This window comes from Bison bison, unplaced genomic scaffold (genome assembly GCF_000754665.1).
Source record: "Bison bison bison isolate TAMUID 2011002044 unplaced genomic scaffold, Bison_UMD1.0 scf7180017864163, whole genome shotgun sequence".
NCBI classification, from domain to species: domain Eukaryota; kingdom Metazoa; phylum Chordata; class Mammalia; order Artiodactyla; family Bovidae; genus Bison; species Bison bison.
Genome location: NW_011494735.1, coordinates 158,813 through 172,559, shown reverse-complemented (window position 1 = coordinate 172,559; position 13,747 = coordinate 158,813). Strand labels below are relative to the sequence as shown.

General features: G+C 39.2%; 1 protein-coding gene across 3 annotated transcripts in view; it reads left to right on the top strand.

Annotated features, from left to right (window-relative positions):
• Positions 1-13,747, top strand: part of LRRK2 (leucine-rich repeat kinase 2) — a 207,764-nt gene that overhangs the window by 137,234 nt on the left and 56,783 nt on the right. For all 3 annotated transcript variants that reach the window (XM_010841504.1, XM_010841503.1, XM_010841505.1), the window contains 2 exons: positions 2,582-2,682; positions 5,445-5,635. In XM_010841504.1, the coding sequence (XP_010839806.1) occupies positions 2,582-2,682; positions 5,445-5,635 (292 nt within the window). The remainder of the gene's footprint in view (positions 1-2,581; positions 2,683-5,444; positions 5,636-13,747) is intronic.

Here is a 13,747-nt window from a genome sequence, read left to right as displayed (position 1 = left end):
CCACCAGGCTCCCCCGTCCCTGGGATTCGCCAGGCAAGAACACTGGAGTGGGTTGCCATTTCCTTCTCCAATGCATGAAAGTGAAAAGTGAAAGGGAAGTCGCTCAGTTGTGTCCGACTCTTCGTGACCCCATGGACTGCAGCCTACCAGGCTCCTCCATCCATGGGATTTTCCAAGCAAGACTACTGGAGTGGGGTGCCATCACCTTCTCCAATTAGTACTAGTAAGTTAACACAAAATGCTGAATTATCAACACTGAATCTTAGATCTTAACCAACACCAAACTTGACTTGTGATTTGAAAGATACAGTCAAGTACGAGGCATACTATTTTCTTTCTCTGAAAGAGTCTCAAGCCATCACATACAGCTTTCCCAAATATACCTCTTTACTGCACTAAAAGATGTGTGTTGGATTAATGGACACATTTTGAACAATGTTATGTAGAAGTGTTCAAAAAGTTCATTTTTTGAAACACCTGTGTTTTTTCCCAATTTTATTGAGGTGTAATTGACATATAGCACTGTATAAGTTTAAGATGTACAGTGTAATAACTCACTTGCATATATGGTGAAATGATTACCACAGTAACTTTATTAACATCTATCCTTGCATATATTAATATATAAAAGATAAAAATAAAAAAAAATTTTGTTCTGATGAGAACTCTTAGGATTTACTCTCTTAACAACTTCCATATATATTATATAGCACTGTTAACTATAGTAATCATATTATACATTACATACCTAGTATTTATTTACCTTATAACTGGAAGTTTGTACCTTTTGACTACCTTCAAAAGCACCTATGTTTTATACGCTTTTATTTAGCAGATAGGTGGGGCCCCAGGGGCTCAGACAGTAAAGAATCCGCCTGTAATGCAGGAGACTTGGGTTCGATCCCTGGGTTGGGAAGATCCCTTGGAGAAAGGGATGGCTCCCCACTCCAGTATTCTTGCCTGGAGAATTCCATGGACAGAGGAGCCTGGTGGGCTACAGTCCATGGGGTTGCAAAGAGTCAGACATGACTGAATGACTTTCACTTCACACACACTTCACGGAGATAGGAGAATGTTTATGAGTACTCCTTATACTCTGACCCCATTTCCAATAAATTCATAAGTTCTATGTTTATTTACAAAAAGCAGTCTAGATCAGAGTTTCTTAACTTTTGCTATTCGGAACTAGATAGTTCTTTGTTGGGGGGAGTGTCCTATGCATTGCATGGTATTTAGGAGTATCCTTGGTCTCTACCCACTGGATGTCAGTAATATCATCTCACCCCATCCCAGATGTGACAACCAAAAATGTTTGCAAACACTGTCAAGGGTGGTGGTTGGAGGTCAGGAGCATCATCACCCTGATTGAGAACCACTGACCTAAACAAACCAGATAAATTATTCTAAAAACATTTTACAATCAGAGAAGTAAGGGTTGAGCTGAGGGAGAAACAAGAGCTCTGTAAATTATGGCATAACAAGGAGATGGAGGTCTGAAGATAGAAAGCATGTTTAAGAAATTTTGACTATTCCAGCTTGCTAGATCGGTTGTTCTCAACCCTGGTGGTTTATGCTGTTACCAGCTGATGAACGGTACCTCCTGGGATTGATTAGGTCAGAATCTTTGAGGATAGATTCAGACTTTCCTGTGTTCAAAAAGCTCTTTGGATGTACTGTGAAGCCAAATCTAGGAGAAGAACTACTGGCCCAGAGTCTAGAGAGTGAGAGTAGAAAGAAGTAGAACCAGGAGGAGAACCACAAAGGGAACTTGGGGCTGCAAAATGAATATGAACTTGATTTTGGATTTCATTTGGTAGACAATGTAGAATGATTTGTTTTTGAGCAAGAGAATGACATAATCAAAATGTAATTACAGAGCTAATTTTTCAGGAGAGAGAGAATGAGTTAGGGGTAATGAAGTCATGAGGCCCCACGTGTAGGCAGAAAGCATGAAGGTACCAAGAGGGTGCAATTGTAGTGGAAATGGGAAGGGAGGCTTGGGCATAAGAGAGGCAGCACAGTAGAGCTGGGCAGCTGTGAGGCTGTCATGAGGCACATTCTCTTATGAGGCATGAGATAATTTTTTGGTTTTTGACTCCAGAATGACCACAAAGAGAGTTTTATTTTGTTTTTATCAGATGTATGAAAGGTAGGATAAAAACTGTTTTGGAGAAAAGATAATGGGACTTTTGATGGAATGCAGTTGAGATTCAGAAGAGCACGCCAGTGCTTATCTCCAACACAGAGCTGTAAATATAGGGTAGAGTTCAGGTGTAGCTATGACTATAGATTTAAATGTGAAAATTCTCTGCATACAGAGATAGATGAAGTTAGGGAATGTATGAGGTAATTGAGTAGGAAGTGTGTAAAAGGAAGACAGAAAGGCTAGAGACAAAATCTTTAGTTGCATCTTGGTTCCTGGAGTAGAAGAAGGAAGAGCAAGCATTAAAGAAGACTTGATGTAGTGAAACTCATGGGTCAGATTTCTCTTCAAAACAAATATAATTACAAAAGATACAATTTATTGAGTTTTTCTGCTTGCACAGATTAACCCAAGTGCTTTGTACTTTCTTTTTGAAAGGTGACGGCAGTTTTGGGTCTGTTTATCGAGCAGCCTATGAAGGAGAAGAAGTGGCTGTGAAGATTTTTAATAAACATACATCACTTAGGCTGTTAAGACAAGTAAGAAATGCAACAATATTATTACATTAAATAATACATTGTTAATATTCTGGAACCCTTGTTTGGCACTTGCTTGTATTGACCGTGTTTTCAAAGTTGAGTTTTGTTATAAAATCCCACTTTTGTCCTTTCCTTATGGAGTGACATAGGTTTGTTTTGTTTCTCTTGTTGAAAAACAAACAAAAGACAGTATTCTGAGAATTCTTGTTCTAGGCTTCACAAGTCCAAAAGAAAAGAGGGCACCTCTTTTGCATTTTTGCAGTTCAAAGGAACCAAAATCCATACGACAGTAGTCTATTTGAAAACTTCTCCTGGACTCAGTTAAGTCACATATTCTTTTCTCAGCAAGCACCAATGTTCAGGGCAGTGCTGTTGCTGACTGGCATAGGCCTGTGTTGTTGAACCAATCACTGTGGTAATGAGCAGGGTATTTTTTTTTTAATTCCCCTTTTTCCCTGAAGCTGGGATTGGAGTCAGTTCAGTTCAGTCAGTCAGTCGTATCCGACTCTTTGTGACCCTATGGACTGCAACATAGGGTCCATGATGGACTGATTGGAATCAGTTCCCCTTAAACTGATTGGAATCAGTTCCTCTTAAAGTTCATCAGCTGTTTAGGTGAGGGTTGGGTACCACAGCAAAAGTCCAGGATACTCTTAGGAAGAATGAAATTTGATTGAATGCATAACCAAGAGTAGTCACTCCATTGCCCTTTCGTGTTTTGAATACTGGTGGGGATTTATTTCTTTTTTTCTGAGTCTTTCCTAACAGTAGGGATGAGTGAGAGAGACACAGTGAAGATAGATAAAATCCAGTGTGGATTCTGCAATCTTACACCAGAACCCAACTGTATTTTTGAGTCTATTCATTCTTATTTTTCTTGATTTATTAAAAAAAATTGTGCCTATATCTGAATCTAAATAACTAACGTAAACAAAAAGTACAGTTGCAGTATATTAATTAACTCTGAATAATGAAAACATTTCATGTCTGTGTAAAATGTCCTGGAGTAATTTTAATTATTAGTACCAAAAGTTACACGGTAGCTCTAGGAATAAATTAATACACATTTTGTATATAATATTTTGTAAGTCAGTGAACCAAATCTGGGCACAATCTCTTTTCTGTCTGTAGGCAATTTGTTGTATAAATTGCTTTTTCAGTCTTGATCATTAGTCTTCAACATGTTTCAAATTTTAAGTAACGTGCTCAGGAAACCTTGTTGGAAATCAGAACACTAGAAAAGCATATTGGACTGATTAGTGTATGGGCAGCTAGATGAACCAAGGAAATAATAGAAATAGAAAAATGGTATATGTAATGTGTTTCTTTAAAAAAAAAAAGAAAAACACTTCAGTGTTCAATGCTACATTTTGAGGGTCATTCTACCTGTGGTTATGAATCAGGGCTGATCTGTTACAGTCTTTTGCTCCTTGCTGTCTGCAATCAGTGAGCTGTTTTTCTAGGATAGGAAATTTGGATTAGGCTTCTGTCTGTGCTTATGAAAGAAAACAGAGCTAAATTGACTTGTTCTCATCAATTTTAGCCAACTGAGCTAATCAGACATAGAAGGAAAAAAAAAAAAAAAGATTTTTATCCTCTCTGGAGGTATGATTGCAGTTTGAAGCCTGTGTTCTTAAAAATCTCCTCTTAGGGCACTGAGCCTTTATTCTTCAGCTTGCAGAATTCTTCATACTTCAGTTTCCTGATAAATGCAGTTGGCACTGATACTCCCCATCTTTGAAGCCAGTTGTTAAGAAGCAGAGCTGCTGCTGAACCATAGTTTAAAACATGAATTAATTTAATACCACAGAAGCTATAAATTTCAAGTAAATATAGTTTCAGAGTAGAGTGAAATATACAGAATAATATGTGTATAGAATTCAAAAACAACCATATCATGAAAGAGATTATAAAGTCTCATGTGATATGGCCTAGAATCAGGATAGAGACCTCTCTGTTCTAGCTAACTTCTTGGATTAGAGAGATTACCAGGGCCGATCACTCTGAGGAAGTAAGAGTTTTAAGCTAAGGTCTGAATGGCAAGAAAACTTTAGCTATGTGAAGATTGAAGAGATTTCTAGGCAGAGGGATCAGCAAGGGCAAATACCCTGAGGCTGAAAGGAAGGAGCTGGGTGTATGCTGGGATTGGGCTTTCGGGGATCTAATAACACAGGTGTGAACAAGGAGGAAAGGGAAAGGAGATGAGGTTTGAGAGATCAGGTCAGGCCATGAAGGCTGTGTAAGTGCGTGGGATCTCAATCTAAAAGTAACAGGAAGTCAACAGAGAGTTTTTAGATGGGGGGCAATGCCAGATATTTCTGTAGACATAGATACTCTTCTCTGTAAAACTTTCTAGTCATCAAACCAGAGATAATAGGCAGGCGGTTCCTCAGACGCCAAGTGCAGTTGATCAGTAGTGGCTGCTCAGGAATCTATGGCTAAGGAAGATTCAGTAGGTAAGACTGACATGAACTATTAATGTTGCCACAGTGTATGTATTGTCCCAGCATTAAATGTTCTGATAAAGCAAAGCAAACAGAAAAGGAGAACTTAAATGTTTAATTCACAGTGTAGTTGCAAAACCAGTGGTTTAATTCTGAAAACGTGGAAAATATAAATAAGCTCAAAGAAGAAATGGATAGTTTGCTGTAATCCAGTAACTCAGGGAAAACTGTTCTCCAAGTGTTGATGGACTTATGGAAGGAGGTATTTGGGTAAGAAGTGATGGTCTATTTACTCTTAAATGATTTTTGACTTTGCAGGAGCTGGTGGTGCTCTGCCACCTCCACCATCCCAGCTTAATATCTTTGCTGGCAGCTGGGATTCGTCCTCGAATGTTGGTGATGGAATTAGCCTCCAAGGGTTCCCTGGACCGCCTGCTTCAGCAAGACAAAACCAGTCTTACCAGAACGCTGCAGCACAGAATCGTGCTGCATGTGGCCGATGGCTTGAGGTAATTGATTAGGTCATGCTGTTTTCTATTCAGTGCATAATACATATGAGCCCAAACTTGCTCTCAGACTTTGAGGACAGCGCTTCCCTGTAACAATGTGTCCTGGTAATATTTCACAAACTATTTGAGTGTAAAACTACCATTTCCCTGTTCAGATTTTGTAATTACATAAAATAAGAGTAAGAAAAGCATGCCCCCCTCATAGCTAACAGAAGTAGAGTTTGAATCCGGAAGTCCTGCTCCAGAGCCCATGATCTTAACCAGGCATTGACCTCCCTCCCCTAAAAACATGTAGGTGAGGCTTCAAAGTATCAAGGAAAGTTTCAGTTATCATGGATAATTCTGATGAGGAGAGATGAAGTCAGATTTCTGAAAGGGACGAGTTATTTAAGTTGGGTTGTCCTGAAAGACCATGGTGTGTCTCCGAGGTACACCAGCCCTGCAGCTGGATGGTACCCAGACAGAGCCTTGGAGAGGCACCACAGCAGAGAGATAAGACTATGGCCTTTGGAGATAGAGACTGGAATAAATCACTGCTTAATGTACTTACTTTCCTTTGATTTTATTTCTCTAATTCTCTGTTTTTTGTATTTTAAATCTCTGATTCTGTTTTTTGCAGTCTCTACACTGTGTCTAATACTTAATGTATAGTGTCCCTAGTTTGTCTGTAATAATTGAAGACATCCCAAATTAAAGTCTTGATTCCCCCCTTCTCCACCCCTTCCCAACTCCAGTCAGCTTGGAGTCATCCTTCTCATGGCTGCCAGACTGATTGTTTTAATATGGAAGCTGGATCACGTCTTTCTCCTGTTATCAAACCTCTCCCACCACACTCTCTGGTCACCATGCTCAGCCACACCCCTCCTGAGGTTTCTGGAATATACCAGGGGCTGTGTACCCCCTCTTCTCTCAGCCAGAAATGTCTAACCTGCAGATAGCCTCTTGACTCACTTATTTCACTCACATTCCTCAGAATGGAAGTCCCTGACTACCTCATGTCTCTCGGGCACCTGTAGCAATTATCACTGCCTAGTATTCTTTATATTTTCATTTAAAAAGTTTTATTGTCTGTCTTTGCCACCGCAATCTAAGTGCCATGACATAAGGACTTTTCAGGTTGTTCACAGTTGTACTGTAGCGCCAAGAATACCACATCCTCAATATATGTGTTGGCGTTGAGGAGAGAGCCGGGAAAGAGGAAGGAAAGACTGCCTGGAGTGTAGTAGCCTCAGAGTGGATGCAAATTTCCTTCTCTTCCTTCACTTCTTAAATAGTGTCTGCTCCTTTTGAGCAGTATCCAGAAAACTTAAATGGAATGGATGGTAAGGAAAACAAACACTGCTCATAAATAAATAAAACTAAACTGCTGATATGTGGGATTTAACTATTAACACTGTATAAGGAATATAATAGGAGAATAAAATAAGTAGATTTCCTTTCCTGAAAAAGTCCAGAAGCTATTGAAAAACAGATTATTATAAGATAAGTGAAAGTCACTCAGTTGTGTCCTACTCTTTGTGACCCCATGGACTGTAGCCCGCCAGACTCCTCTATCCATGGAGTTCTCCTGGCAAGAATACTGGAGTGGCTAGCCATTCCTTTATCCAGGGGATCTTCCCAACCCAGTGATCAAACCTGGGTCTCTCACACTGCAGGAAAATTCTTTACTGTCAGAGCTACCAAAAATGTGTTTGTGGCTCAGTTGTGTCTGACTCCTTGCAACCCCGTGGACTGTAACTCGACAGGCTCCTCTGTCCTTGGGGTTCTCCAGGCAAAAATTCTGAAGTGGTTTGCCATTTCCTTCTCCAGGAGATTTTCCCAACCCAAGGATTAAACCCTGGTCTCCCGCATTGCAGGCAGATTCTTTACCCTTTGAGCCACTAGGGAAGCCCTCCAAACATAAAAGCAGATTTTGATCTGGGTTGCTGTATCTACTTTTGAACACCAGGGGGAACCTTGTACTAAATTAATCTAGGAAAAGTGTAACTATGTCTTATCTATTTCAAAACCTGTATTGGTCATTTTCCTTAATTTAACTTACTCCAGGTCCTGATTTTTTCCCAAATCATCTACATGATTCTCCCAAAGTACTTATTTGTAAAATGAATAATTGATTTTTAAAAAAATTCATCACTGTTTGAAAGATCTCATCTTTCATATAACTTTATCTGGTTCTTCAGTTCAGTCACTCAGTCATGTCTGACTCTTTGCCACCTCATGGACTGCAGCACACCAGGCTTCCCTGTCCATCACCAACTCCCAGAGCCCTCAAACTCATGCCCATCGCATTGGTGATGCCATCCAACCATCTCATCCTCTGTCGTCCCCTTCTCCTCCTGCCTTAAATCTTTCCCAGCATCAGGGTCTTTTCCAATAAGTTGGTTCTTCACATCAGTTGGCCAAAGTATTGGAGTTTCAGCTTTAGCATCAGTCCTTCCAATGAATATTCAGGACCGATTTCATTTATTGACTGGTTGGATCTCCTTGCAGTCCAAGGAGCTCTCAAGAGTCTTCTCCAGTACCACAGTTCAAAAGCATCAATTCTTCAATGCTCAGCTTTGTTAAATAGTCCAACTCACACATCCATACATGACTACTGGAGAAACCATAGCTTTGATGAGATGGACCTTTTTTGGCAAAGTAACATCTCTGCTTTTTATACGCTGATTAGGTTGGTCATAGCTTTTCTTTCAAGGAGCAAGCATCTTTTAATTTCATGGCTGCAGTCACCATCTGCAGTGATTTTGGAGCCCAAAAGAAATAAAGTTGCTCATCATTTCCATTGTTTCCCCTTCTATTTGCCATGAAGTGATGGGACTGGATGCTATGATTTTAGTTTTCTAAATGTTGAGTTTCAAGCCAACTTTTTCACTCTACTCTTTCACTTTCATTAAGAGGCTCTTTAGTTCTTCTTTGCTTTCTGCTATAAGTGTGGTGTCATCTGCATACCTGAGGTTGTTGATATTTCTTCCAGCATTCTTGATTCCAGTTTGTGCTTCATACAGCATGATTCATTTCTCATGATGTACTCTGCATAGAAGTTAAATAAGCATGGTAACAATATACAGGCTTGATGTACTTCTTTTCTGATTTGGAACCAGTCTGTTGTTCCATGTCCAGTTCTAAATGTTGCTTATTGACCTGCATACAGATTTCTCAGGAGGCAGGTCAGGTGGTCTGGTATTCCCATCTCTTGAAGAATTTTCCAGTTTGTTGTGATCCTCACAGTCAAAGGCTTTGGCGTAGTCAATGCAGCAAAAATAGATGATTTTCTGAAACTCTCTTGTTTTTTTGATGAGCCAGCGGATGTTGGCAGTTTGATCTTTGGTTCTTAGAGACCTTACTTAAAATAACAAGTCCAGCAGTTTCTGATAAAGTAAATGATCTCAGCATATTTTCCTCTAATTTGTCTGATTTGTTTTCAGCATAATGCCAATGTACCTTCTGGGTTCTGTGCCATAAAAGGCTAATAGATTTTAATAGCTAACAATCTTCTACCAGCACTAAGTGTATTTAAAAAACTCAGCATTAGGGTTTGTCTTCCCAAATATCTTTTAGCATAGAGTCATAACTACAGAGATAGAAATAGGCAATAAAGTCACATGATTTTGCAGCCCCTTAAATGATGGAGCTGTTTAGAGTGACATCTAAGAACTTTCTTCATGTTACATATTCTATCCTGTGCATATCTTTTACATATTCTGTATTCAGCTATTAACTTGTATCTCTAAATTGTCTGCTGCTTTGAGCTTTTTATTATAATCCTCAACTACCTTTGAAGATATTGAGTGCAGCACTTTCACAGCATCATCTTTTAGGATTTGAAATAGCTCAACTGGAATTCCATCACCTTCACTAGCTTTGTTCATAGTGATGCTTCCTAAGGCCCACTTGACTTCACATTCCAGGACGTCTGGTTATAGGTGAGTGATCATGCCATCATGATTATCTGAGTCAAGAAGATCTTTCTGAGTCAACAATACACAGTTTTCTGTGTATTCTTGCCACCTGTTCTTAATATCTTCTGCTTCTGTTAGGTCCATACAATTTCTTTTCTTTATTGAGCCTGTCTTTGCATGAAATGTTCCTTTGGTATCTCTAGTTTTCTTGAAGAGATCTCTAGTCTTTCCCATTCTATTGTTTTCCTCTATTTCTTTGCACTGATCACTGAGGAAGGCTTTCTTATCTCTCCTTTCTATTCTTTGGAACTCTGCATTCAAATGGATATATCTTTCCTTTTCTCCTTTGCCTTTTGCTTCTCTTCTTTTCACAGCTATTTGTAAGGCCTCCCCAGACAGCCATTTTGCTTTTTTGCATTTCTTTTTCTTGGAAATGGTCTTGATCACTGCCTCTTGTTCAATGTCACAAACCTCCATCCATAGTTCATCAGGCACTCTGTGCGATCTAGTCCTGTAAATCTATTTCTCACTTCTACTGTATAATCATAAGGGATTTGATTTAGGTCATACCTGAATGGTCTAGTGGTTTTCCCCACTTTCTTCAATTTAAGTCTGAATTTGGCAATAAGGAGTTCATGATCTGAGCCACAGTCAGCTCCTGGTCTTGTTTTTGCTGACTGTATAGAGCTTCTCCATCTTTGCTTGCAAAGAATATAATCAGTCTGATTTCAGTGTTGACCATCTGGTGATGTCGATGTGTAGAGTCCTCTCTTGTGTTGTTGGAAGATGGTGTTTGCTATGACCAGTGCTTTCTCTTGGCAAAATTGTGTTAGCCTTTGCCCTGCTTCATTTTGTACTCCAAGGCCAAATTTGCCTATTGTTCCGGGTATCTCTTGCCTTCTTACTTTTGCATTCCAGTCCCCTATAATGAAAAGGACATCTTTTTTGGGTGTTAGTTCTAGAAGATCTTGTGGGTCTTCATAGAACTGTTCAACTTCAGCTTCTTCAGCCTTACTGGTCAGGGCATAGACTTGGATTACCGTGATATTGAATGGTTTGCCTTGGAAACAAACAGAGATCATTCTGTCATTTTTGAGACTGCATCCAAGTACTGCATTTTGGACTCTTTTGTTGACTATGATAGCCACTCCATTTCTTCTAAAGGATTCTTGCCCACAGTAGCAGATATAATGGTCATCTGAGTTAAATTCACCCGTTCCATTCCATTTCAGTTTGCTGATTCCTAAAATGTTGATGGTCACTCTTGCCATCTCCTGTTTGACCACTTCCAATTTGCCTTGATTCATGGACCTAACATTCCAGGTTCCTATGCAATATTGCTCTTACAGCATCAGACTTTATTTCCATCACCAGTTACATCCACAATTGGGTGTTGTTCTTGCTTTGGCTCCATCTCTTCACTCTTTCTAGTGTTGTTTCTCCACTGATCTCCAGTAGCATATTAGGCATCTACTGACCTGGGAGTTCATCTTTCAGTGTCCTATCTTTTTGCCTTATGACAAACCTAGACAGCATATTAAAAAGCAGAGACATTACTTTTCCAACAAAAGTCTGTCTTGTTAAGGCTATGGTTTTTCCAGTAGTCATGTATGAATGTGAGAGCTGGACTATAAAGAAAGCTGAGCGCTGAAGAATTGATGCTTTGGAACTGTGGTGTTAGAGAAGACTCATGGAAGTCCCTTGGACTGCAAGGAGATCCAACCAGTCCATCCTAAAAGAAATTGGTCCTGAATATTCATTGGAAGGACTGATGTTGAAGCTGAAACTCCAATTCTTTGGCCACCTGATGCGAAGAGCTGACTCATTGGAAAAGACCCTGATGCTGGGAAAGATTGAAGGTGGGAGGAGAAGGGAACAACAAAGTATAGATGGTTGGATAGCATCACTGACTCAATGGACATGAGTTTGAGTAAGCTCTGGGAGTTGGTGATACACAGGGAGGCCTGGCATGCTGCAGTCCATGGGCTCGCAAAGAGTGGGACATGACTGAGCAACTGAACTGAATTGAACTGAACCTTTGAAGTATAGTAACCTATATTTCCTATAAGTTTGTGTTTCAATATTTTCAAAATTTGAATTTATTTTCTCTTGTTTCACCATAAATCTGTTTTTTATTTTTATCCCATTTGGCAACAAAGGTTTTTGTAGTCACATCCAGACCACTCCCTCTCCCCCAAAAGTAAGTACTCCTTTGTCCAGAAGGTCCTTGATTAATTTATTTTTATGCCACTACTGCTGTCTTGGTCTGATATTTATAGGTAATTATCAGAATATTTCTGATATATCATTCCAAAATAAAAATTTAAGTATTCTTGAAACTCCTTAGAATTTCCGGTTATCTGGAGAATACATCTAAATTCCTGTCATAGCCTCAGAACTCTTTATGTATGCCTCTTGCCTGCCTTTCCAGACTCCTTTCATTCCATTGCCCTCATTCCAACCATGCTGAAGGGCTTGACTTCTCATTGGCATCCATGTCTGTGCTTGCATTTGTCATTCCTGTCTTGTCAAAAAATCGTCCGCCTACAAAACTCATATTCCTCTGGAATTTGTTCACATACTGTCTTCACCGTGATGACTGACTGTACCATGAAGAGTTGCCCTGGCTAACACATGTTTTTTGACTCTGCTCCATGCAGGACTTTACACTGGCTGCTGAAGAGGGAAAAGAAAGATAGAGATTATATTGCTCTTATCAAGGTTAAAAACTTATAGTCTAGTGGGAGAGTCTGCTTTGGAACTACTAGGGAAGTAGTACCAAATGCTAGGGAAGTATCACATTTTTGCAGTCTTGTTAGAATACCCATCTCTCCCTCTCGATTGTGGCCCTAAAGATCAGGGAGACAAGGATGGCTTTATATCCCCAGGGACTGTCTCTCATAGGTGCCCAATATATATTTGTTAAATGAATGAAGATATTCTGTTCTGAATAATTCTCTTTAGGGTGAGATAAGGTTTACTGTAAGTTACAAAGAAGTTTCTTTGCAACATTAATAACAATCACAATTTAAAAATAACTAAATTGAGTTTAGCCAGTTTGTTTTAATAAAATATTTGAAAATGATCATTGTCATATAATACATAATTATGGCTGAATTATTCTTACTAAGGCAACATCTGTACTTATTATGTTTTGAAAGTTATTCTGCTATTTAAAGCTATTAAAACTATGCTTTTAAGATTAAATTCTATAATTGAACATTTTAACTAATCCAGATAATCTTTCCTTCCCACTGACATTATTTAAAATTAAGTTTAATTTTTTTAACCTTTGGAAAGTGTTTTGAGAGAGTCTGTAGTCTTTAACTATTCTGAAAGAGGCATGCAATAGGAAGGATTTGGATGCTATTCAATAATGTATGACTTGGCTTTAACTTTTTTCTTCTTAATCTCCCAGCTTTTCTCTTCAACAGGATAAGAGTAGCTAATGGCCTTTCAGTAAGCCCTCAGTAAATTTTTCTTTTAAGCCTATTACTTATTGTTAAGGTCAGCTTCATTAGTATATCTCTCTTACTTTCAGCCAAAAATATGTCTACTGAAAGGAATAGGCCTAATGTGAAATGTTCTAACTACATCCTGGAAGAGAAGGAATCTTCTATTGATGAAGTTAAATGATACATACATTCTAGGTCATCAATCAATGGGAAGTTCAGGATATTTCTGCCTCTCTGCTCCTAATCCCTCTAGCAGTGATTAGTACTCAGTAATGGAGCAAATATTTATTAATATAAAGTGAGCCTATACCAAAAGACACAAACAAAGGATTTAAATTTACCTCTCTTAAGTTCTGTGAAAAAATGTAATTTCAGTTCAATTCAGTCGCTCAGTCATATCCTACTCTTTGTGACCCCATGGACTGCATACGCCAGGCTTCCCTGTCCATCACCAACTCCCGGAGCTTGCTCAAACTCATGTCCGTTGAGTCGATGATGCCATCCAACTATCTCATCCTTTGTCGTCCCCTTCTCCTCCTGCCTTCAATCTTTCCCAGCATCAGGGTCTTTTCCAATACGTTGGTCTTCGCATCAGTTGGCCAAAGTATTGGAGTTTCAGCTTCAGCATCAGTCCTTCCAATTCAGGACCGATTTCCTTTAGGCTGGACTGGTTGGATCTCCTTGCAGTCCAAGGGACTCTCAAGAGTCTTCTCCAACACCACAGTTCAAAAGCATCAATTCTTTGGTGCTTAGCTTTC